This window comes from Sinohyriopsis cumingii, chromosome 12 (genome assembly GCF_028554795.1).
Source record: "Sinohyriopsis cumingii isolate HCF-2022 chromosome 12, ASM2855479v2, whole genome shotgun sequence".
NCBI classification, from domain to species: domain Eukaryota; kingdom Metazoa; phylum Mollusca; class Bivalvia; order Unionida; family Unionidae; genus Sinohyriopsis; species Sinohyriopsis cumingii.
In genome coordinates this window covers 119,057,171-119,083,495 of record NC_142972.1, presented here as the reverse complement: position 1 = coordinate 119,083,495, position 26,325 = coordinate 119,057,171, and the positions used below count along the sequence as shown (strand labels likewise).

The 26,325-nt window shown below is 34.2% G+C and overlaps 1 protein-coding gene across 2 annotated transcripts; it reads right to left on the bottom strand.

Annotated features, from left to right (window-relative positions):
• Positions 1-587: 587 nt before the first annotated feature.
• On the bottom strand, positions 588-26,037 carry LOC149787340 (GTP-binding protein RAD-like). Of its 2 annotated transcripts, XM_089977891.1 has the most exons (5): positions 25,949-26,037; positions 13,443-13,510; positions 4,123-4,208; positions 3,514-3,697; positions 588-2,485 (listed from the first exon to the last, which is right to left on the bottom strand). In XM_089977891.1, exons 3-5 carry the CDS (start codon positions 4,141-4,143, stop codon positions 2,214-2,216), a joined length of 477 nt encoding a protein of 158 aa, XP_089834017.1. In that variant the 5' UTR covers positions 4,144-4,208; positions 13,443-13,510; positions 25,949-26,037; the 3' UTR covers positions 588-2,213. The 2 variants fall into 2 exon arrangements, with proteins under 2 accessions (XP_089834017.1, XP_089834016.1); XM_089977890.1 differs by lacking the exons at positions 13,443-13,510; positions 25,949-26,037 and adding an exon at positions 4,716-5,518.
• Between the last annotated feature and the right edge of the window lie 288 nt (positions 26,038-26,325).

The window sequence follows — 26,325 nt, the reverse complement described above, 5'->3', positions numbered from 1 at the left end:
TTCTGTCACTCCAGCTGTATGGGTCAATAATTCAGTCAAACTGCGCCATTAAACTCCTGTACAATCCCTAATCCTCTCATATCTTTATATAGTTGCTTGTAAGTATGCAAGTGTGTGTGTGTGTGTGTGTGTGTGTGTGTGTGTGTGTGTGTGTGTGATTTGGATTTGTAACGTAGCTTTAACAATTTTTCAGTCATATGACTATGATGTCTGCAGTGTGGCAGTTTCTAGTGATGTCTAGCACTGTGCATCATGCGGCAGACAAGTAGCATTATGTCACACCCTGTCACATTATTCTGGCACCAGGCCGACCAGTCCTAACACTAATCTCTTAATGATGAGCGCTAAGCGAGACAGCTGCTACTACCGCTTTTAAAAATCTTTGGCATGACTGGGTCGGGGTTCGAACCCGCATCAGAGACCACCGGAGCGTTCAAGTCATCACGCTTTTCTATTGCAAGCTGTTTTGTAGAGGCATTTCTGTGTTGCAAGAACTTGCAACTGGTCGCAATTGTTTTGCTTTAATTGCAATAAAATGAACAAAACATGATAAAAATAAATAAAGAAATGAGTGAAGAAGACGTTGACATTTTTCAAGAGTTTAATGGTAGCAATGATATCTGAGACAAATATGTTCGCATGTAAAACATTTCCCTTATCGTCATCACATTAACACTGGACAAATATTAATATCAAGTAGAAATATAGCAACTCAAAATGAATTAGGTCAATAAATATCTCCAAATAATCCGCTAAAATTGTAACATATCCAATTATACATCTGCAACACTATATATCAAACATACATTCAATTAGTTCTTTGGAAAGGAAATTATTCTTTTAAAAGTTTTGGTGCTTGCAAAAGTAAAACTTCGATACTGGTTCCTACATTAAGACATTAAAATAAGTTCAAATTATATATATATATATATATATATATATATATATATATATATATATATATATATATATATAAATCGTTATTGTAACATAACATTTAATCCCGCATATTTGATATGGCGTTTGATATTCCATTCATAAATGGGTCGTGAAGAACATAAGTTTGTCTATCACACATTCCCAGCTTGAACACATACTATAATAGATGTAATGCTGATTATAGAACGAACCAAAGAAAATAAACACACAACGAAGAGTTGCATGATGATTTTATCTATGTTAAAAAACTGGCTTTGTGTTTACACAGAATTGTTTGAAAGACGTAAGAAAGCTGTGAGCATTTTCGTATCGATCAGCGCATTTCATTTATTAAACTCACCGAAATGATTATTGATTAATCCCACTATCCTATGAACTATATAGAAAATGTATAATAAGCATAAATAATTTAATAGCATATACAACTACGTAGTTATCTCACAATGAGAAGTAATTTCACAAAACGAACAGTAGTGTCGCATTCAATAACTATTCATTTCGTTTACTCAGTAGGACTATCTTGATACTATTCATTTCGTTTACTCAGAAGGACTATCTTGATACTATTCATTTCGTGTACTCAATAGCACTGTCTTGATAACTATTCATTTCGTTTACTCAGTAATAACACGTATTGTGTAGCAGTACAATTAGTGATATCCTAGTTTAAAATGATGTACACAGTAAAACTCAATAAGGAAAATTACATGATGTTAACAAATAACAATCCTAATAACAATAACACAATATAGCATGCAAGTAATGATCTTTCTCAGAGTCTGTAAACACAAAGTCTGATGAATTTAGGAAGCAATTTTCGATTAAAATGCAAAAAATGTAATGTAAAAATGAACCATTTTAAAATTATAACATTGTTAGTATTTCGTTCTCCACGAAAGAAAGGTTTTAAAAATGGTATCTCGTATACGTTCGTGTATTAGAAGAAACTGTTGGCTGTAAAATCTGTATTAATTAAATGTGGGTTAACATAAGCATTTCGTTTTAATTATCCTATATTCATTAGATATCAGGATTTCAATTGAAAAGTCTCATAGTATTTGTCTTATATAAATGGTACCAATAGATTCTTGTAATTGTATTTTTTTATACAGATGGCATAAAAGTTTGCGCGAATTCTCATTGTCACATTATTTGAAAGACTTCATTTATGCTACAGTTCTCCATTCTTCCATGTAAAACACTGAAGGTTTCTGTATGCAACCGGAATGTCAAATATCGATCCGACTTGATAGCAGAACTTCCGTTTAAATCAGTCAGATTACGTACAGATTTTCACAGGAAGATTTTCGACTGGTTTTTGAGAAAAGCCCCAACAGATTAGACTTGAGCAGTCGATACAGTCCAGTTTGAGATTTTATGGCACTGGATCGTCGGCGGATGGCTGCTCCAGCGGGTTGATATTCGGGATGGAGATTCAGTTTGATTTGGCTCAAAACTCCAACCAGAAGTTCGTCAACATTAAGCCCAAGTGCTGCCGATGTCTCAATGTACTTGCATTCATATCCAAATGCTGCTCTACGACCCTCTGAAATAAAACACAGGAAATATCGCATTTAACAGCTTTTTCCGCAATAATATATGTCAGAATCATTGAATCATTAAATTAAATACAAGCATAGAATCAGTTATAGTCCAACCGTCTTAAATTGTTCTTTCATTTAGGCAATTTATTGTCTCGAACTGACACTTTTCAAGATTTCCTCATATAAAATGATTTAAAGAAATGAGTTTCTATTGATCCTACAATTGCCGTGAGACCTATTCTTATTTCGTAGAACAAAATATTATACTGTTTTTGCAATCGTTTCCGTAGCGTTAATGTTTCATAAATAAAGCGGCTACTTTTTCCAGAGGTTGTTAAAAGCACAATAAATTTGACTAATTTAATAATATATTTGAATATAAGTAGAGTAGGATGTCGATCAACCAAAGCCTGTTTAATCGGATAATCGCTTATACGAACTCTGAAAATTTAAATTCGCAAATTATAAAAATTGATTGTCCGGCAAATTGTTATTTAGTCAAAATCGTTTTCTCCAGTTCAGTCTGAATTTATCAATTAGTGTTTGCTAAAAAACAATGGGCCAATAAGCAATTAAGATTCTTCATAGTGTTTCTTGATTAGGTGTACATTAAACATAAGGAAATGTATCTGATAATTGACCTTCAAAGAACAGAGAATGTATAAAATTCCACATCGTTTAAGAATTAAAAAATGGAATATTAGACACAAGCTGTTATGTCAACATGATCAATAAAATATGCGTATAAATGGTTTCCATTTCAGATACCGTCATGGTTCCGCAGTAAATCCCATCGAGACCAAAGCTTTCATTCACATGTTATTATAATCATGTCTCAGATTAACAGACTGATGTTCGGTCTTACTATTCGATCAGTCCACTAACCAGTCCAAGTCCCAATAATGTAATAATTTTGTCTTAAATAGGATGCATTTTATGCGACAATCTTTTCTTATACAAAACAATACCTTCACATTTAAAATGTTAAGCTAACTGATACCATTAAAAGAACAGATTGAAAAATACTTACCATCACTTTCAACCTCCCTCCGTCTTGCTAAGTCTGCTTTATTTGCCACCAATATGACTGATTTGTCTGTCTGTGCGTGGTCTTTTAGATGCTGACAAATTTGCACGGCTGCCTTAAAGGATGCCCTGCACGTACACGAATAAACCACCATATAAGCCTCCGGAAGAATGTCTGTGGCTGCAGTCTGAAAAAAAAGTAAAAAGAAATGAAAATAATTACTTGAGAAGAAATAATTTAAAAACATATGAACAACGCAGAACGACACAAACAAAATGTTATTGTAGTAATATAGTAATATAAAGTAAGGAACGTACTTAGCGGAACTGAACAAATTTAAAAAAGAATATTATGCAAAATCAGTACTTTTGCACACTCATATTTGGCTCCTTCTACAAGCTTAATAATTTTGCCCAAAAGTACAATCGCATACTTTAATCGAAGTTCCATTACACAGTTTACGCATCACAATTACTTCAGGCATGAAGGATTAACGTAAAAGAATACGTTTGTCATACTGAATACAAAGTCAACGAAAATAATCCTGAAAATCATTCTAAAATTCACAGATCGAGTTTTCGAAAATATGACGTATGACAAAGATAAACTTACCACGTCTTCCTGCTTGTCCATGAACTGAAGTACTGTTTCTTGCTGATCCAGCACAACCGTTATAGACACACCATCGGCATCACTATCTATAATATATATATATATATATATATATATATATATATATATATATATATATATATATATATATATATATATATATATATATATAAGAAAAAGTTTAATGTATTACCGATCAATTATAAGTCTATCACTACCTTGGAAACCACGGATCTACACACAGAAGTATAGAACTAATGTAGAATTAGCCGGCAATTGTTCTACATATCAAAGGTAGACCAAGACAATTTTCTTGACAGAATTATGATTTTAAGGTTAGCAATATACATAGATTCATAAAATCGCTTTCTTAGCTCACATGGACTTTGTACTGTCAGTCATTCATTAAAAACCTGAATGGTCTTCAATGCAATTTGCTGTTTGACAAGTATTGTTTTTCTCGCCAATCATTTGCTATCTGGGTAAATTGGTAAATTGAAGTCACCTAGCAAAACATGATGCTTTATTTAGACAATATTTGTTTATTATTCTAAATAGAAAATATGCGTTGAAATTGTATTTCTACTAAATACCTGAAGAACACTCTTGTGAACTTCCAATTAGTTCAGATGACGTGAACTGGTTGATTAAAAATGATTTTCCTACTCCGGAACTTCCAAGAACAGCCACCCGGTATACGGAGGATACACAGGTCATTAGTTCACCGTCTAGTGAATCTTGTGAATCATTCAGTGAATATATTTGACCTACACTGCACCGGCCAATACTGAAATTTGAAATTGTACTGTCTCTGCGTCCGTTACATGAAGAAATACCACTATCTCTACGTGAGCTGCAAATTGATATCGAACTGTCTCTTCTTTTGTCAGTGTAGGCATCGCTACTATTTACTATTCCTTTATTAGTAATGCAGAATCTACGTATAGGGTTTTCATATGCTTCACTCTCTGTGTCCTCTTTATTTTCGTTCACAGCACGAAGTTGAGAAGAACGCCTTGATGTAACTGCTGGGAGACTTCTACTACGCTTTCTGCTGGCCATCATTGAAGACTGCCGCTTTCTTGGTGTTGGTGCTTTTTCCGATGTCTCCATGTGTCCTGATATCGCTGACTTCACTCTGTTCAACTCTTTTGTCGTCCAGTTAGTAAGGATGCCAATACAAGTTTCGAAAAGGCTGTGCGGACTATCGCTAGACACTAACAACAACAGGAGAATGACTGTCAACTGCCTAAGGCTGGCTTATAAAGGCAGCTAATATACGTCAGCGAATCAATAATCAATGCATACTTGTGTGCTGAATCTGATCCTGATAATTAGAAGGATGAAGGCGACAAACAGCTCTATTTTATTGAATGATAGTAATGTCATTCAAGTTATTGATCTAAAGCTGTTTTGTCAACTACCACAGTTTCATATTACATCAAGCCATGACTAAGTTGCAAAGGGAGCAACGCTGATATTTCCATTTGATGTCAGTAGCTGAGCATCCACTGCGTCAAAATTTACTTTTGAGTCGTGTCATCTTGTTTTCTTCTTGAAACTCCTGTGATTGTCTACCGCAATAGCCGCATATACTATTTGTTAAAGATGTAAATTGTCTTTTGTACAGCCTTTGCTAATTAAATTGTCTTTTGTACAGCCTTTGCTAATTAAATTGATGAGTTTAGAATGCTATATTTACAAACGTTTCATATATATTACAATCGATACACGAATCATCAATCGATACACGAATCATCAATCGATGATCATTTTTAAATTTGACACAGCTCTCCCCAAAACTAAAAAAGAAAAGCAAAACAAAAGCCAACAGATAAAGATTAATACAACTAAATCATCTATCTATCCATCTATCTATCTATCTCTATATCTATCTATCTAGATATCTATCTATCTGTCTATCTATCTATCTGTCTATCTGTCTATCTATCTATCTATCTATCTATCTATCGGTCTATCTATCTATCTATATATCTATTTATCTATCGGTCTATATATCTATCTATCTATCTATCGATCTATCTATCTATCTATCCATATCTATCTATCTATCTATCTATCTATCTATCTATATATTGGTCTATCTATCTATCTGTCTATCTATCTATCTATCTATCAATCTATCTATCTATCTATCTATCTATCTATCTATCTATCTATCTATCTATCTATCTATCTATCTATCTATCTATCTATCTATCTATCTATCTATCTATCTATCTATCTATCTCTATCTATCTATCTGTTGGTCTATCTATCTATCTATCGGTTTATCTATCTATCTATCTATCGGTCTATCTATCTCTATCTATCTATCTATCTATCTGTCTATGTGATATCAGTAGATTACCTGAGAGTCATGTCATCTTTTTTGAAACTCCTGCGATTGTCTACCGCAATAGACGCACATACAATTTGTTATATCTGTAAATTGTCTATTGTACAGCCTTTGCTAATTAAATTGTCTATTGTACAGCTTTCGCCACATATATTGCTGATTCCCAAGTTCTATATTTTACAAACATATTTTTTCAAATGATACACGAATCATCAAGGATAATTTCGAACTTCTCCAGCCTTACCTCCACCCTCACTCCTACCCCTAAACAAAACAATAATTTACAATCAAATTATGACTAATAAAGCTAAACAATTTAAACATATATTTACCAATCCATCTATATATTAATCAAGGAAGTGATGTTAATCCAATTATAACACACACCAGTTACGGACAGCTTGGATACATTAGTGACATCTTATATAAGGGCCTCAGAATCAGTATTAAAACATGCATCATAGAACTTGACAGACAGGCTCATTATGCGATGCAGATCTTAGTCATTCACTATTGGTAGTATCACATTTTTTAATGGAGTAGGAACATGTTAGTAACTGCTAGCAACAATAGCTTCCGTGATCTATATGTACACGGTGTATAGTTGGGATTCCAAGAACATTAGTAGTAATTTTGTAATTCTCGTCATTCAGCTATAATTTGAAGACAGGAAAATCACGTCATTAGTTTTTTTCTCAGGTCATAATTTTCAGTTTTTCTCGTTGCATACTGACTCAAACGAGTTACGCATCGATTGTATAAAACAAGAGACATAACTCAAAATTATCGGTTCTTTAAAATCCGGAAGCCATAACGCTTGAAGAGTTATCTTTCTTTCCTCAACCAATGTGGTGTTTTTTCTTTTCTTTTTTCTTCAGGCGATATATCCTACATTCATGCTTGCACAAGTCATAACGATAACAATGAGCTGAGGAGAAAATATTGGATTTAATCACTCGAAAGTACAACTTTCCATTATTAGCAAATAAATGTTTCGTACATCATGAATTCCAGCGACAATCGCGATATTTCACTCAAGAACAAGAAGGTTCAATGACAGAAATGAAGAGTATCATGCACAGAATAAAAATGGGATTGGTGCTGCTATAATGTAATATATTGTTTTTTTGTGTAATTATTATACTGCCACATAACTGTAAGTATCGTCTTTCTGTTAACATGTAGCCAGGTAAATGCAACTGTAGTGTGCGAAGATACAATTTTTATTGATGCTGAGACTGTCGTTAACCGAATAATTCAGAATAAAGAGGTGGAGCCAAAAACTCGGTTTTGAAAATAAGATAACATCTAAACTCCGGCCTTTTCACCGGTAATCTGATACAGTACAAGTGTTCTTTCCCTTGGGAATGGCCAGCCACACGGCAGGGATTCAATAGCTTGACAATAATGTATCTACCGGCATAAAGAAAACAAGATATTAAAACAGTCTCAACATAAAAATAAAAAAAATATTTACATTAACATAACACTAATACCAACAGCAGGAATGAAAAAATGAAAATCACTCACAATTTATGTTATCAACCTATTTCATCGATCAAATAAAATAACCCTAACATATATCAATGTGCAATAATTGACTACAACACATACATTTAGGCAGACAGAGAGAGAGAGAGAGAGAGAGAGAGAGAGATTTTAACGTATATCTAGTAAATAATTTGTCTCAGAAGTGTCAATATGTAAACACGCAGATAAGTACCATAAAGTATCCATTTTATGTAGTAACGATTCTTCTAAAGGACCTATCTACTGTTAAAATCACCGGCAATGAAAAGATACACATCGTCGTATGTACCTAACACATCAACAAAGTGTATCCTTAAAAAGTACTACACGATCACCTGGTCATGGCGCTGCACCGTTTGTAGTGTATCGCTGTTCAAACAGTGATACATCATCAGTTTCTGATCGTGTAGCTCTGTTTGTATCGCTGTTCAAAAATTTTATTCTGCTGTTTTATGACATTTGAATGTACAGCTGTGTTCATATTATGTACAATTAATAAAAATCTGAATCTAATGATCTATGTTTTTAAATGTGATATTCTGTATGAAGTTGAAGAAATTGAAAATTTTGGTATTATCAAATGAGATTCGCGTGGATCCACGAGATGTTCACCATACAAGGGTTTGGTACCAGGCTTCATTCATTACTGTTCCCAATAGAAGGCACTGTGGTTAGACATTACAAAAGCGTAACGATAAAGGCTTTCCTCGCATTTCAAACTTAATCTAAGCACACTTTCTGCAGTCATTCAAACTAGAATGGTGAGCTTAAAGCGACATCATTAGGCATCTCCTGAACAGACGCCAGTGCAGGAGTCATATATCACTCAGCCAATGAAGCAGTGCATGTTTATCGGAAACATGGCGTAAGAAAATCAATACAATGACATATTGCGTCTCATTATACATGTCATAATGAGCTACAGAAATTTATCAGTGGGAGAAAACGGATATCACCAGTTTTATCGCCACAGTGGCTTCATCACTTTTGGAACTACTTTCATTTGTTGATTTATGAAGTATATACTGGACCTTATCTAAATTCTTCAAACTTGTATTTCCATACGTAGGCCTATTTATATTTATTCCTCTTTTCCTTCTCTCTCTCACCCTTCATCTACCCATCAGAATTACTGGATCTTATAATTTTGTCGACACTGTTGACCCTCCAGTATGCATTAATGTAATCATTGAAAAGGCTTGTTCAAGAATGCATGAATGACAAAAAGAAGCATTACATTTCTGATAATTAGCTTTGCACATGAGTCATGCAAATTATCAATGACTCAACTTACATGACATTTTGCTTATTCCCTGTCACCCTTACAATATCATTCCTGTTATGCTCAACGACACATGTGGGGGCCCGGAGTGGCCAAGTGGTCTAAAGCGCTCACCGTTACAGATCACTGCCATCTCACCTCTGTCTGCGTTGGTTCGAATCTAGGGCTCGGCTGTGTGTACGTGAGAAAGCTTCCTAGTAGCTTCTTGTGGGTCGGCTGTTCTTTGTGGGGTTTTCCCGGGTTCTTCCTCCACCATTTATATTGGCGGCCATGTATAGCTTATCTTGTTCTTAAAAATGACGTTAAGCCGTATAAGAACAACAATAGCATAATATGTACACATTTGAAAGAAAAACTCTTGATTACGTATAGCAATAAAATTGTTGAAATATCGATTTAAATGTCATCACAAAATAATCATGTCTGAAAGCAATGGAAAAATTACGTATGGATTAATGTCGATTGTAAACCGAAATTAAGTTATAAATTAGGTACAACGTCTGTTACCGAAGAAGACTGGAAGCCATGCAACACATATACAAATTTTCGTGTGAATGCAGAAATAAACAAAAATAGTACCCATAATCCTTACAAACACACTCACAGGCTTTAATATATATTGTTTAATGATGATACGCTCTGAATCCTGCAGAAAGGTTTTTTCACGTTGCTATAGTATCGCCAGCAAAATGTTGTTCGCAAAGTTAACTGCATCCATTCGCACAAGAAAAGTGTTAACAAGAATAAAAATCTCTTCATGCTCGAATGAAAACATGCAATAATTTGGAAAAATACACAATATGAAGCTTCATATATGCCTAATTTAAATTTGTATAAGGCGTTGTTCTAAAATCATTGGAAAATTTCAGAACTTCTCTTTCTCGATGTATTAATGCAGCTTTTGGTAGTATAGTGAAATACGGCTGTGAAATCACGGATACGTTTCTGCATGGTCTCGTCTTGTTTTTCCTTATAATCCGAGAGCGAAGACAATGATCGCTTTCTTCGAAAGACGATGATGTCGCCATGAGCTCACATCGTAGGAAAGGTATTATTCTGCAACGTTTTATAGGAAAAGTTCGGCAAGCACATGCGGACACGAAACTTCTCATCTAGCTGCCTGTTATTACACTACTAACTAGAACTGTGTGACTGTTATTAGCACAAGAATGTCAGATGATTGTAATTATATAATGACTTTGACAAGATAGTGATTGATGTTGGCAATGTATTCATTTTGCATGAACATGAAGGCTTAGCAACCGGATGATAATCGTGTGGAAATCTTGATTTTTTTTACACAAACGCTGTCTAATTGAAGAGAAATATAGTATATAACATACTAATAATAGTAGAGCAATTTGAATGTCAAATCAGATGAAACAGAAGTCTGCAGAATGGTGCAGAGTGGGCGGCTTTCAGTTTGCCACGGTTCTTTGCATTTGCCGATTTTCATAGCCAGAAGAAATAGTAAGAAGAAAGCAGGGCAAACAGAAATAATATGTAACCTTGAATTGTCTGTCCGGAACGTCATTTGAGCCTATCATCAAAAATTACGTTTAGATCATTATTGGCGAAAGTGTTATCGGCACAGACATCGACTTCAGATACAGCCAAGAAGGTTACCTAGTAGGCGGCAATCAAATTTTTCTTCATGACTACGAATTCAAGTGTCCATAAGTAAGAGACGTCAGCAAGCTCCCAAATTACTATATACCAGAAGTATTGCCAAGTCTAGAGGATTCTGTCATAGCAGTATACAGTATGCATGTAGACAAGAAAGTGCTCGCTAAGAAACATCAATTTTACCAAAAATATGATAATATGCTTCACACAGCTTTTCTGTAAAAAAAACTGGTTCGCTCTTATATTTATCACTGAAAGAATATCGTTCAAATTAGTGTCTACCTTGAACGCTTTGGGATTTAACTAAACAGCTTGTATAAGATTTTGTGGCGCCTATGCTGTCACATAATGCTGTAGCATACACGTCCTCAGATTCGGTTTCATCACACCCCTCGTCAAACAACACGTTCTTCAGCTAGAATTTCACTACATATGTTCTCTGTACAGAAGCAGCTTGATTGCAATCCAGTGGAAAGCACAATGATTTACCTTCAGACAAATATGATGTCATCCCAATGTACCTTTTTGTCGCAGATAGATTTTCAATTAATATGTCGCTGCCCGAACCAAACTTTGTATCGTTATGCCATTTATTGGCTGTCTTGGAGTGCTTGCTGGAGTAGCTTAGCATGTAATCATATTTTTGCTCATTTGCCAAAGAGACATTTGACATCGTGCCCGAACTCTTGATCAGAATCAGCTGAACCGCTGGAAACTCTAAAGGTAATAAACGAGTATTTGTTGTCCGATAATCTGGAGAAATATGTCAATATGCTTGGTGCGTAACGAAATGTCCTCGCAGCGTAATACCATTACTTAATTCTTCGTTGACATCAAGCACTCACAGATCCAGTAAGAGGATTTGGTAGAATACAATTGCCCATTTAGCATCAACATATTTCTTGCTTGTCGCTTCATTGTCAGCAGCAGGCGAGACCGAGTTTGCAAGTTATTGTTGCCATGTTGATATCGCAGTTTCGATAGATATCTGCAACGCTTCTAGCGCAGACAACAGCATTTGATTGTATATGATGGTGTTTCCAGATCTTACCATGCGACTACTAAGATCTGCTGCTCAAAATGCTTCGAAACATTGAACTAAACGACGTCAAAGTTATTACTTATAAACTCATAATCAGTTAAGCTAAATACAAAACACTTAACGACTTTGACGAGGTCGTGAGCGGCTCTGATGCATCTATCCAAAGCAAGACGGCTCTGTGAGCCAGAAGTAATAATTCAGAAGAACCTTATGGTGACTGCCATTATGTCATATTATTAGACGCTTTAAAACTCCACTGAGGAAATATGAAAAAATCAAAGACTGTTTTTTGTTGTCACGAAATAAATTGTGCTATATTTAAGCAGTATTAGCAAGAGGTCATGGGCGACTACAAGCATAATTTCACTGTGTTCCTTAGAGATTCTGAAGATGTTATGGAAATGTATTGTCTTGACTTTGACGAATGTTATTTTCCATATCCATGAAACAAATAAAGAACATATAAGTGTGGCTAATACACGAACTAATTTAGAGAACTCGCGTGTCACCGTAACATAATGCATGTAATTTAATGACATTTGTCTGATAAGCAGCACCGAAAGATAAATTTATTCTTATGCTCATGTACGTAGATCAGCAGAAAATATGTGGTCTTATTATCACAGAAAAGATAGGCGATACAGAATTTCAGCCCGACATAGCACATACATTACTCAAGCCTGTACTAACTGCAATAACTGAAACGTATTTGCACAAGACAAAAATAGGACAGGTAAATAAAAGACTAGAAGGTTACCAATGCCTCCATAGCAAAGTTGTTTATCGACTGCCAGGCAGAAAAAGCAAGAACAAGCCTAGTAAAATAGCTGAGGAAGAATAATACACTAACAGAACCAAAACAAGTGGATGCCGACGAACCGAAACGGAAGAAATCTTTGAAGAGGCAACTTAAATATCAGCCAAAGAGGAAAATTAAAGTGAGAACCTCATTGCCGGTTTGATTAAGAATCTTTCAGAAGCAATCTAAAAGATCCTATTGAAAAAGTGGCATCCTGGTTTGAAAAAGTTGCGGAAACATCATCATTGTCCAGAACAGATTAAAAACACAAACGAAAATTACGCTACGATCTTGCAAGCGCAACCTTGCCCCTTAGACAGAAAGCTGGAAAACATCACAAAGAACTGAGATGGCCTCCAGAAAACAAGATTGGAACGGCGGTATCGAAGATGATAACGAGATTTCAGACATACGAGATACTTGATAAGTTGTTTCAACAAAGATCGCTTTTCAATCTTGAGTGCAAAGTTTTGTAAAAAAAAGATTTAATACATCATTGGCGCAAACTCTTCTCTTCAATTAGAAGCTTGCTCAATCAAATATCAGTATTTTACTGTCCGATACAGCACTCTCATTGAAATGTCGCAGGACACGCGCTCTGAAATTGTACTAACGTCTGAAAAAATATTTTGAATTCGTTCAATAATGTTATATTAAACAACAAACAAATTAGGTATCTTACCTCCGCTGATGACATGGGAACTTTGCTAACCATAATTCCTGGCGTCTGCAATGTTGTCGTCACTGCGACTGAAATAAAAAGGATGATGACAGAAGACATAATATAAATATTTAACTAAAGAATTATACACTCAAGGCAAGTATAATGATCAAAGCATCTAATATTTATTAATAACAGCAGCCAATTATATATCTGATATTTATCTCTCAAATTCTGTAATATAAAGAAGCAATTATTTCTTTGCAGAGTGCAGACACGATAATTTCTTGACTGTGTTTCAGAGAGATATTGCAGATAATTCTTGCTCAGAACATGATCGCAAGATAGGTTGGCCAGTAACATATGCTATATTATATGGCACAGCAATTCTTTTTAATATTTTCGGCACAAAATAAAAAGTTTTTGTCCAGTTAACCGGATGACCTTCTTCTTAATTCTGATAAAATTAACTCGATCAATCACGTTTTATTTTCTCCTGAAAAATAAATTTTATGCTGGGCCATATTTATTTTCTTTTCTTTATCACTAGCTTCTACCGGCGTCATCTCAATACTCTTATGTGTCGTATTATTGTATTTGTCAACAAGTGACAAAATGACTCTCACATATCCTTTTTGTTTTGCTTTATTGCTTGCGACATCCTTCTAAAGAACATTATTTAGCGTCCTATTCAATCTTTCAACAACAGAGGTCTTGCCTTCATATAATGTTTTCCTCAAACCAAACGTGTTGTTTTCAAATTCACCTCTGTGATCTACACAGAGCTTTTCTGGTCTACAGCAACAAATCTAACCGAGCAAGCAACTATGTCGCCTACCGAGATATACTGAATTTTACCAGGATAGCAATCATTCGTAAGTAAATGACGTGCCAAACTTTCAGAGACTAAACAATATCTCGGCAGGCGTCTTTGGTGTCCTCTGTAAAATGTGAGTGCTAAGTTGACTCGCTCTATCTGTGTGTCGGTACCAAAGATGGCCACTACATTTAGTTTTAAAATTTTCCAGGTCTGCTGAATGGACAATACAGCAATCACCGGGGCAAAATGAATGCTTTTTGCAGAAATTGTTTCCACGGTTTATCTGGCGAAGAACATTTAATGATCACTGTAGCGGTTGCACCAAAGACAGAGCAATTATGCCAGACCAAATTATTCTCGAAAGTTGAAAACTTATCTTGTAAGACTAGAGTGACCTTTAAAATGCATGCTGAATTTGAGTCACTACTTGTTCCGATTACCACGTTTGTTGGTAGTTATCATACACGAGACGCGTTCAACTTCCCGCCATATTCTACTAAATATTATCGCTAACTATACGTTCTGGATCCGATACAAAAATAAAAGTATAAGTAGATTTATTTCTGATCCTGTTGCAACATAAAGGATAGGAAGAATGCTGGTGTTAAGTGTGTTCTCTGCTTTAAACACGGAATTAAAACGTGTTTGAATCGATATTTGTTGAGGATGAGCTTTCTTCTGGTGTTTTCTAACTTCACTATGGAACCTATTTTTTGTATAGATATCGCTTCTTGATGCGATTATCCTATCCGTTGCCATTTAGATGGTCAGTAATGATTTGTCTTAATATCAAAGCGTACCAACGCCAAGTATAAGGCGATGAGCGCTCCATTTTCTAAATGAAGCATACCTTATTACATCATACCCACTTGATCGTACAAGGCTGATCTAGAGTTCGATATAGATTTCAGTCAGTGTTTCTGTATCGCACACTTAAAACTTCCAACACAGAACCGCTTTTACAACTTTAAATGATCAATAATAGTCCACTTATAAAACATCGCGAATTATTTATTCCTAAACATTTGAAGCTTTTCTGTGTAATTTCAAAATTGTCCAACTTGCTTTCAGTTGCAATAAATGCAGTCACACTGAGTTTAAGTGACAGAATTAACCAATGCGGATTATGGCAACAAGTGAAGTTTATTTGCATATACAGTTCCTACCACCAACAAATCAGATTTAGTTGAGGTTGACAACAGTAGTTTGAATGGGATGTTTGACGACGATTTCACCAATGAATCGGACGCGCAAAGTAACATCAAACATGATGGAGAAATAGAAACTAAGTGCATTGCCGCTGAAATGTTGTATTTGAAGTTTTAAAATTTTAGACACATTGAAAAAGGCTCAGGGAGAAACGCCCCCTCGTTCTAAGAAAACTTTGACCATGTCTAATTAAGCATTTTGTTGGTGCCTACCTTGTCACTTTCATGACACCGGACGTGCACCAAATACTCTTAACAATTACAACAGAGCCATATACAGATATTTAAGGGATAACAGCTATCTTCAAACGAGGATTGTACTTGCAGCAAAGTTCTAAATTAGCGACGCATAGACCTTAAACACAAAGTTTAAGAAATTGAAGAATAAAAACTTCTGAACGATACACCTGTTAATTTCGTTCCCAGATGCAGTACAGATGACACAGAAAGGAGACAATGTAAATTATGTATAATACGATCAGACTTTTAACATATGGTCTGCAAATAAATTTTTCTTGTGAGAATGTGTAAAAGCGGATGAAATTTCAAATTCGTTTCTAAATCTAACTGAAAAATCAAACTTCGTTCAGCAAAACGGAGAATGAAAGTGACATACAAAAAGGTTGACGCATTACTGGGAACAGCAGCTCTTTTGACTGACTTAAATTTAGAAAAATTACATATTCTTACAAAGTTGTTGTGACTTTTTCATCATCAGAATAATTGCATCGCCTATGTATGTCTCGTGGGGATTTTTGAGTGGATTGTACCTTATCTTTTGTGATTAAACAAATGAACAGTAAAAGAGTAAAATATCATTAGATCAATTAGAAAATTTACTTGTTCTATTTACAGGGTGACACTTAGTTTAACCATAATGAAATTAAGGCGGATAATGTAATCATTAGGTGCACATTACAACAAAGAACGAATGTTACTGTTTGCTATCTGTTTTTGTTTTATTAAACCCAATAATAAAGCAATTATCTTAGACGGCTGCCCTAGAGCACAATATCAACCTTCAACCTAGCTGATGTGATACTGATACCATAATGAGAGGACTCAGAGACTAACAACATGCCTGTATTTTGTTTAATATGTTACATCTAGTGTTTTTTTTTTATAAATCTTAGTTGCTTTTTATTACACATTGATACGAGCAAAAAGCATAATTAAACTTCTATCTATCGTTGACAGTTCACTTGTGTCATGATAAATAATTCGAGCTGACATGGTTAAAGATTACATCTGTAACTTAAAACTGGTTTATCTCTGATACGTAATAATCCATATTTGTTATGTTATACAGTTTTCATAAAGCAAAACATGTTAATGTTTACGACAAATTGTCGATCTCCTACAAATTAGTTGATATGTTTGTTCACTATAGTGAAATTCGCAAGTCTAGTGAAATTCGCAAGTCAGTGTAAATTGGTTGGATGGCTTTAACCAACACAGAAAAAATATTACATTAAAAGAGATTAAATACGTAATTTGATGAAATATTTTATAAAGCATTATCAAATCTCGGGTAAACTTTCCCAAAAGAGGGTTGAAAATTATAAATATATACAGAAAATGTATATGCAATTATGAAACCCGAATTTAGCAATACTATGACACCACACGGTTTCGGAGAGAGATCTCAAAATGTGTAAACACAAGAATAGTCCCATCCTTAAATACTTTTTAGAATTAAAGATCCGGACATATACAAAAAGATGATTCCAGTCCACAATTATCAACTACGAAACATGTACTATTAAGTGCTACTTGTTTTTCTACAATGTTTAAGTTAAGAAGTTAGGAAAAGATTGGATTAGATTTAGTTTTTGTTTGTCTTATTACTTTCAGAAGGACATTGGGTAAGAGAACCGGCGCTAATCCCTCAACCACCTTGTAAAAGTATGTCAGTCGAATCATTCTTGGAGAGTTGGAAGGTCCAGGTCATTTTACATTTTGGTAACGCATCCTGCATCACTGGTTTTGTAGTCACCAGATACAAATCTTGCTGCCTGGGGTTGACCCTCCTCGATTCTGTCGATATCTTTGGTGTAATAGGGGTCACAAACGTTACAATCGTACCCCAACATGGATCTGACTACTGCTGGATCGTCTGCATATCTGCATTTCTAAGTTAAAAAATAAAGCGTTTACATGTATCATACATGATCAATTCAATTGACATATTTCTTATAAGGGTTCACACAAAGATATGCAAAACATTACAAGTACTAGCTCTCTAAATTTGTTTATACAAGAAATAAATTTTAAAAAATATCTCTTTGATGGGATATTGAATCCTGAATTGTCTGGTATTATGGATGATTGCATTACTGTAAGAGGAGGTCACAATACACAAATCCCTTTTATTTGCAATTCATTATAGCACCCATTCAATCAACTCTGAAGGCACATCATATCATGTGAAACTGGGATTCAAGAGGAAGGTCTTCGGTAAATTATTAATTACGGAATTTCCTCCTCATTCAAGCTATACTCAATGAGCATGACGTCGTGACCTAGAAATACAAATACATGTGACGCGTAAACAGTTTTCATGGAACAGTGGAAATATTCCAATCTATCAAGTCAACATGATACGCAAATGAGTTTCTAGAATCTATGTTCCACTACCTTTAACAACAATATTCAAACATGCAAACATTTGTATCCAAACAATTGGGTAATTGCTGTTTAAATCAATATATACAAGTATCAGGCATGTTCTTTGTGCATTCTAAGAAGGACAATAATTAATTCCAACAGCATGAAGATTACTTCTATCCACAGCCTGCTACTGAGTTAGCAAAATTTATGTTTTTGTCATATAATAACACACGAGATAACTATTTTCCGACATATACGAGCAGCCAATATTTTCTTTTAGTCATTACAATAACTTCACTACAGTATAGTCAGTGCATTCATTTACTTTTTTGATGACTAAAGAAGCACTGTCCTTAAGAAATTGAAAGTATCAGCGAATAAGAAGCAGGTCTAATTTTCATCGCAATAATACAGCCTCGAAAAATATTAAAATTATGCGCCCTTCAAATGTAATCTTTCCGATAATCTTTAGCAGTATCTTTGCCGTAAATATCGCCTTCGGCCCAAATAACTCTAATTAAATTATCTATGAAAATGAGAATAAAGTCTTTCTGCCTTGAGTACATTCACTTAAATAGCAATATTAACGTAATTCGGCGTTCAATGGCCTTCAAAATTTTATGTTATCCAAATAATCTGAATAAAACTTATAACTCCAAAATGCCACAACAGACACTTTCCCCTGTAACGAAAAAAGTCCAAATGAGAAATATCTCTACTGACATCGGTATAAAACTTGACTTCTGCGCAATTTCGGAAAACCCAGAATTGCGAAATAGAGTCTGTTTACATATAAAAAATTATGTACTCCTAGTATGACCTTGATAAAGAAAACAACCGTTTTATACCAAGCATAAAATAAAAATAAATAGTTGTTTACTTATCTCAGTGATTTATGAGTCAAGGTGGGGAACTAAGTCAGAAGTATAAACTGTTTCTATTATTAGGTATTTATGGAAAGATTCAGATCAAGCTGAAATTTCTGGAAATTATCAAATTTCTAGCAAACAAAATTACATTACTTTGTCATATAATTAAAAAAAGATTTTAAAACTTACAAACAAATAAATTAAATCATATATAAATTAAATAAAATATACATAACACAAGTAATATTCGGTTTTCCATAACTTTGACCTCAAATGTTTGCCATAGATAGTCAAAATCGATAGTGGTATCTCTCTCAATCGTCAATGCCTCGTAAAAGAAAAGACCATTCGTTTCCTATTATTTAGACAGTTTCTAAATCGTTTCAACAGTGTCTAAAAAACCGTATTCATTGACTTTAAATCTCAAGCATATGTGACAGACACAGCTAAAAAAAAGTAAAAGCTCACAAAGGACTAAATATGACTCTTTAAATTGTTTTAGTCACTTAACAAATGCTAAGATAAAACAGTAGTGTGACTGTAAAGGAAACCTGATTGACACTTACTAAACATGTACTATTTACATGTTCGGAAAAGCCTCTTTGAAGAACGATTGCGACTCAGTTAATCAGAGATATAAGTCTATAATCCGAAACTTTATTTCAGTCACAATTTTTAGAAATGGGATGAATATGCGCCAGTTGCTACGTATTTGGAAATTTTATTTTGTTCAGCGACAGATTAAAAATGCATTTTAATTTTTGGTGCACCACCTATCGTTTGTTTTATGGTCTTGAACATTCTGTGACTTAAGCCATCAAGCACGATCGCTTTATTGGCAAGAATTGGTTTAATAAATTGGAAGGGAAACACTGCTATCTTCAATAATTGAAGCTGAACTAAAATACTCATTCTATACGTTATCCTTTTCATTTCGCATTATAAATGCAACAAAAAACATTATTGCTTTAACATTGAGTGATAGGATAGAATATGAATGATTTGTGTCTTTCAACGGTGAGTTTTGTTTCATTTTTCCTAAGTATCTCGGATCTTTTGTCCCATAACCTGGTGGATGCACGTTAAGTTTATCCATGTATTGACTGTAGCCTACTTTTCCCTGTTTTTACTGATTTCTAGTTTGCTTGTATTTGTTTAAACATATTTTAATAATTCAATATTTCAGCTCAGCATCAGTAATACTTGGTGTTAGCAAATGATATGTCCAGCATAGGTTATGCGTGGATTCTTCCTCCCCCAGATATATGGTTTGCTATGTGTAGCATATAATGTGCTGAAAATGTCGTTAAACCGCAATCAAACATACTTAAAAAACGTCAGAAATGACAAAGACTTATAAAAATGGTACTAGCAGCTGCCTCGCTTGGTGCTCAGAATTAAGAGTTTCGTGTTAGGACTGGTCGGCCTGGTGTCAGAATAATGCGGCTGGGTGGGACATCATGCTACATGTCTGCCTCATGATGCCCCAGTGCTAGACATAACTATAAATTGCCACACAACAGACATCGTAGCGATATGACTGAAAACTTTTTAAAGCTACATTATGGATCCAAATCACACACAGAGAAATTTAGCAACTTTATATGGACGTTGCTGTAAACTGCTGACATGGATGAGCTGTTCAGTGGTGATGTAAAGTCCCACTTAGAAGAAGAATTGATGGCAACTCAGACAGAAAAATATATACCTTCAACTCCATTCGAAATTTTAAACTTTTGACAGAGCGGAATTGAAACGATGTGTTTTGAATTGGATGTACTTATGTTGCGTGTTTAGGCTCGAACAAACAGTAAAAGAAGAAAGAGTGAAAACAACAAGTTTTGAAAAATTTAACAAATAATGTATTTCCCTGGAAAAATACTGCAAAAGATGACGAAATAAGAACTTACGGTTTTAAGAATTAAATAGCCAAAAATAATCCAAGAATAATCCACGAAGAAAATTTTAGAGGTCCTAATAATGAAAGGTTCTGATGAATTCAAGTTCGAATCCCGACGAAGAATCCAAGATGGAAGGCGATGACGTATACTGTATCCTTTATGGTATTGGAATGTCTACAGTTCTGTGTCATTCACAAACAATAATCTTTAAAAATGTTTTTGTTCATGAAATCTGTATGAGCGCTTAAAATATTTCCAGATAAACAAATGTATCTTTTAGAATCCAAATAATCTGAATAAGCATTAAAATGTAATTCCCAAAATGACACAACAAAGAAACACCTTACGTCCCAGCGTTTCGAAGCCCGACTGTGAGAGCTCTCTCTAAGCATCAATATTAAAACTAAGTAATGCAAAATTTCGGAAATACCTGAGTTGCGATATAGAGGATCACGTGATCATATTTGCATATTAAGAAAATCAAGTAGCCCCAAAATGATCTTGATAAGAACCAATCATTTTACTCCGAGAACAAACAAAAAAAGGTTGCTTACTTCACTAAAACTTTTTACAAGCGTAAGGTCACGTATTCAACACAGCCCTGATGTCAGCCTTATTATTTCCACAACAAAAATAAATTAAAAGAAACTTGTTCACGTGATTGTTACTAATTTTGAATTAAGGTCGAGAACTAGGTCAGCTTTAAGTGTTTACCAAATGAACGGTCGAGGTAAAACTATTTTCTGGAAAAGTATCGAGTTCCTAATAAACAAAACTACATTATTTTGATATATAACGAAATTCAAAAATAAAACGATTTTAAAACTTACAAACAATTCAATCGGATATAAGTTTAATCAAATATCCATAACAATGTGCATAATTTAAATGATATACAGGACCTGGCTAAATCGGAAATGCCAATTACCCTGTAGGTCGTATAGTTGAGAGGACAGCAAGATGTGACAGTGCATATCCAGAGGAAAGGTTGGATGAGGACATATTCATTTTGTACCATTTCTTAGCAGGAGAAACCAACTTATCTGAAACGAAATGCCTTGCGTCGAGACATAAGCCAAGCACGGGTATGTATGATAGAAGTAGATGTGTGAGCCAAACATCTATAAAAATAAGGATCTAGAAAACAGTCCCAAAATTCGGAACCAAAACCAGAACCAGTAACAAAAAAATTCGGAATTAAATTCAATACCATCTCTTTCAAATGATAAAAGTGACATCTCAGTAAAAACGGAGAACTTATAAATATAAATGCAAAACGCGAGTAACAAACTCGAACTAGCTGATATAGTGCGTATAGGCAAACCTTCAATTGCAAGACCAACGGTGTCTACGCAACATTGATAAAAGCTGTTACCTTTCTCTCAGCCGATGGTAAATCTAAATCTCTGATAGATCATACACTATTGCAACATTCCAAGCAGTGTACAGTTACTTGAAATTATATTCACAAAATAGTACGAGACCGAGAAAGTACCCGCGCCACATTAAACAAGGTCTGGTAATATCAGTCCTTAAAGGAAGGAGAAAGAACAATTTAGATATTAAAAATTATCGTGATAAAACTATATTTCCAGTGCTTCAGAAAGTCCTAGAACACATTATATACAATAGACTAGTTGTATTGTCTAAATAAGTTTCTTTTCCAAATCCATTGCAACAGGGCTTAGAAACGATTACGGTAGTATCACTGCAGCAATCTGTATCAAACAATATATATGGTATTATATTGCTAGAGATACGTCTGTCTACGCTACATTTCTAGATAATGCTAAAGCATTCAACACGGTTTGGAACAACAGGTTATTTTACAAGTTGTACAGACTTGGAATCAAAGGAAACACCTGGCACATCAACGAAAGACTCGTTTGAGAGCATAACAAGTTCTCTGTTTTATGTGTGAGCAAACTGTCCAAATGATTCACTATTAAGTAGGGTGTAGGTCAGGATCGTATCTTTTCTGCATGTATGTATGTATGTATGCATGTATGTATGTATGTATGTATGTACTTGCATTAGTTAAATGCTTATAATATGATATAGACTATATACTAGGTAATTAAAGGCAGGTTCAGTATTTACATCTAAAGATATATTCTTACGGTCTTCACTAATTAGATACTATAATTTGTAAATATGACAGCTGACGCAATAGTCCGCATTCCTTTTCTAAAATTCTAATGTTTTTCATTGAAGTGTTTCGGGATCTCATATTATACTGAGATAATTTTCATCTCTTTGTTATTTTGATCCATTGCTCTGTTTTGTGATCTTGTACTATCCTGAATTTGATTAGCCCATTGTAATCTCTTTTGTAGTAGAGATAAAGACAGATTTACATGCATGCATGCATTCATACATACATACATTCATACATGCATGCATGCATGCATGCATACACACACACACATACATACATACATACACGCAGATATATGTCTTGTAGTAAGAAAAAAAAAAGTCGTTACCATTTATATACATTGTCCGATTCTGTGTCTTTCTTCTTGTTTTGATCAGACGTGATTCGGATAATTTATTTAACATATGAACCACCAGGTTAAGATTTAATTATAGCATAATTCTAAATTATAATATAAAATACACATGACATGTGACGTTCGATTTCAAGGTTATTGATAATCATGTAACAATACATGATTAATATACATCTTCGCTGAGACATTAGCAGTTCCAGACAAATATGTGTAAAAATACGTGTTGGAGCGATATTATGCCAAGGGATATTTAGTCCCAAAATTTCCTAGAAATTATTATACAGTTGTATGTAGTTATACATTTCATCTTGTAAATGCTTTAGTTGACGACGTATTTCTCTTGTTTACGTTCTCGGTTCTATGTTATGTCTCATACTTTTGCAATATATATAATCCATGCTTTTATTAATTTGGTGCAATCTTTGCTGAAGAGGAAATGAAGTCAGTTAGTCAGTCAGTCATAGATACAAGCATACACGCACGCACACATGCATACAAATATAAATGCATACGTTTATCATGTATGAAAAAATTCATATATTGTTACAGTTGAATACGTTTTCCATTTCCTTTTCTTTTCTATTTCAAAGTTAATGTTAAACACATAATAATAAAGACGTACGAACATTTTTGAAGTATTATTGTATTATAGTCACAAGCAAATGGTCAAAGATCAGTGTCATGCTAAACCAAATGCTTGTTAGCTCTGACTACATATTTGTATGATTGCAGGTATTGAGATATTTCGTTTTGTCAATAGTAGCTAACACAGTACTACTATTCTATTTTCTCACTTTTCTGTTGTATTTCATGATCTTGTTATTATCCTGAATTTGATTAATTTGATGTAATCTCTATTGAAGAGTAAATAAAGTCATACATACATACATACATACATACATACATACATACATACATACATACATACATACATACATTATATCATATATCATCAAGACAAAGTATGAATATATAATTTGGTAAATGCTTTCGTATCAGAAGAAATTGACAGATTCTTTTAAGAGTTTAACGTTGTTTTTCTGAGTTTATCATGGTATAAACTGTCAGTTGCCGACTCACACAGCAAATAACGCCCGAAGGGCATTATGTAAGCTGTATGAGTCGGCAAATGACAGTTTATACCACGATAAACTCAGAAAAAAACAACGTTAAACTCTTATAATTGAAATTTCAAATATTCGGTATGTTATTTTGTTTGCATCATTAAAAAACAGAAATCTTAATTGACCGTAGTAATACATGTTTGGGGTTTTTTGTTTCGTAGCTATTCAAAGCACCTGGAATTGTCCTGCCTTATCGTAAAAAGATCATCATAATACCAGTCCTTCCACCAATGAAAACCAAATTTATTCAATTATTTTTTTTAAAAATTGTTAGAATGAGCTTTTCCCTTAATGCTTACTTCGTGTCTGCCTTCACTTGCAGTGTCTATCTTATCTTGTAAACGTGACTCTTTTTATAGAAGTGGGTATTCTAAGAAAAGTAGTTCTCCTTACTGTTCATACAGAAATGAACAGAATGAATTCATTTTGATCACGTGTTAACATTCTGACCAATGGAAATGTTACTTTCCTTTACCAGCTACTGGCATTGCAATTATATAGTAATGACAACAGCGCTTAAACAATTCTTAAAAGTATAATAATACATGAAGAGAAATTATTCTTGGCCATAATTTCCCTGCCGTCACGAATTCTGCATTTTATTAGCTAATGAATGACCCGTCTTGCCACATCAACTAGTATGACTCTTATAACACAGCTTTAAGCTAAATCAAAGCAATAACGTAGAGAACAAAGTCTGAGATCATCTTTTCAGCGCAACCCAAAACGAACTAGAATGACATATGTTAGTATATACTTTGCTTGCATGCCTTTTCTGCGTACAAGCCGCCAATGGTTGCATTCAATTCCTTATTAAGAAACAGTTGTGAAATACTGAGTTTTAATGGGACATATTCCTCTTGACCATTGGCCATGTATTATTATTATTAGTATTATTATTATACTGCCTTTCCCCTGGAGGAATTACAGTTAGCATAACCCTTGAGCTCTCTAGCATCCAAGACACAAGACAACACAATGTGTTTAAATACTATTTTAATTCGTAGGCGAGAACTCTCTTGGAATTAGGGTAAAAAGCTGTAATAAACGAAAACACAACCATTACAAAATATGAAATTACTACATCAACATTAAATTAAAGAAACATATATGTAGTACTGAAACAATCAACATATATCGAAAGTAAAAGCTTCCTTATGTCTTTCCATCCTTTTAAATTTAAAAATGAAATAATGTCCAGTATGTGCTTCCATACTTTGAAATTCAATAAGGTACATTTCCGTTAATATTTCTACCGTGGCTTAACAAAGATTGTTACTAAGAGGGTTTAAATGATGACACAAAAGGAATGTTTATGAGATGAATTTCACACAAATAAAGGGTATCATATGCACTCGCAAGCCACGCGGCATTGCGTATTGTTAACTATCCAAATGTCGGAACTTATTGTCATTTTCAATTAACATCCATATCGGAAATTAAATATACGAGGCATTAACAATAATTCACAAATTTACTCACACTGTGGTGGGCTTCAGATTCAACGAAAAGAGCTGTGATGGCACGTTCACATTCCTGCCTGGACGTATTACAAACGAAAATAGGAAACTGATATTTATGAAGAAGAATTAAAAAGGGGAGACAAATCTAAAGAACTACTGTGGCTGTTCCAACGGTAACAGCACAATTATTATTATTATTATTATTAGCAGTAGTAGTATCATTATGCCAATACTCAAGCAGTAGATTTCAAAGAACTTTTCTCTTGTTCTTTTATTCCGAATAATATTACAAGTTTTTATACATCTTTTTCAAATTCCATCAAACTGTTGTTAACGTTCTGTGCTCACCTATGGACGATTGTAACACGACAAGAGCATAATAATATGGGAAAGATT

What these genes read in the sequence shown, in the direction of transcription:
- LOC149787340 (XM_089977890.1), bottom strand. Translation starts at nt 5,235, where the DNA reads ATGGAGACATCGGAAAAAGCACCAACACCAAGAAAGCGGCAGTCTTCA. An exon ending in TTCACAAGAGTGTTCTTCAG is followed by an intron (nt 4,209 to 4,715) that starts GTATTTAGTAGA and finishes TATATATTATAG; the next exon opens with ATAGTGATGCCGATGGTGTG. An exon ending in GAGGGAGGTTGAAAGTGATG is followed by an intron (nt 2,486 to 3,513) that starts GTAAGTATTTTT and finishes GTTTTATTTCAG; the next exon opens with AGGGTCGTAGAGCAGCATTT.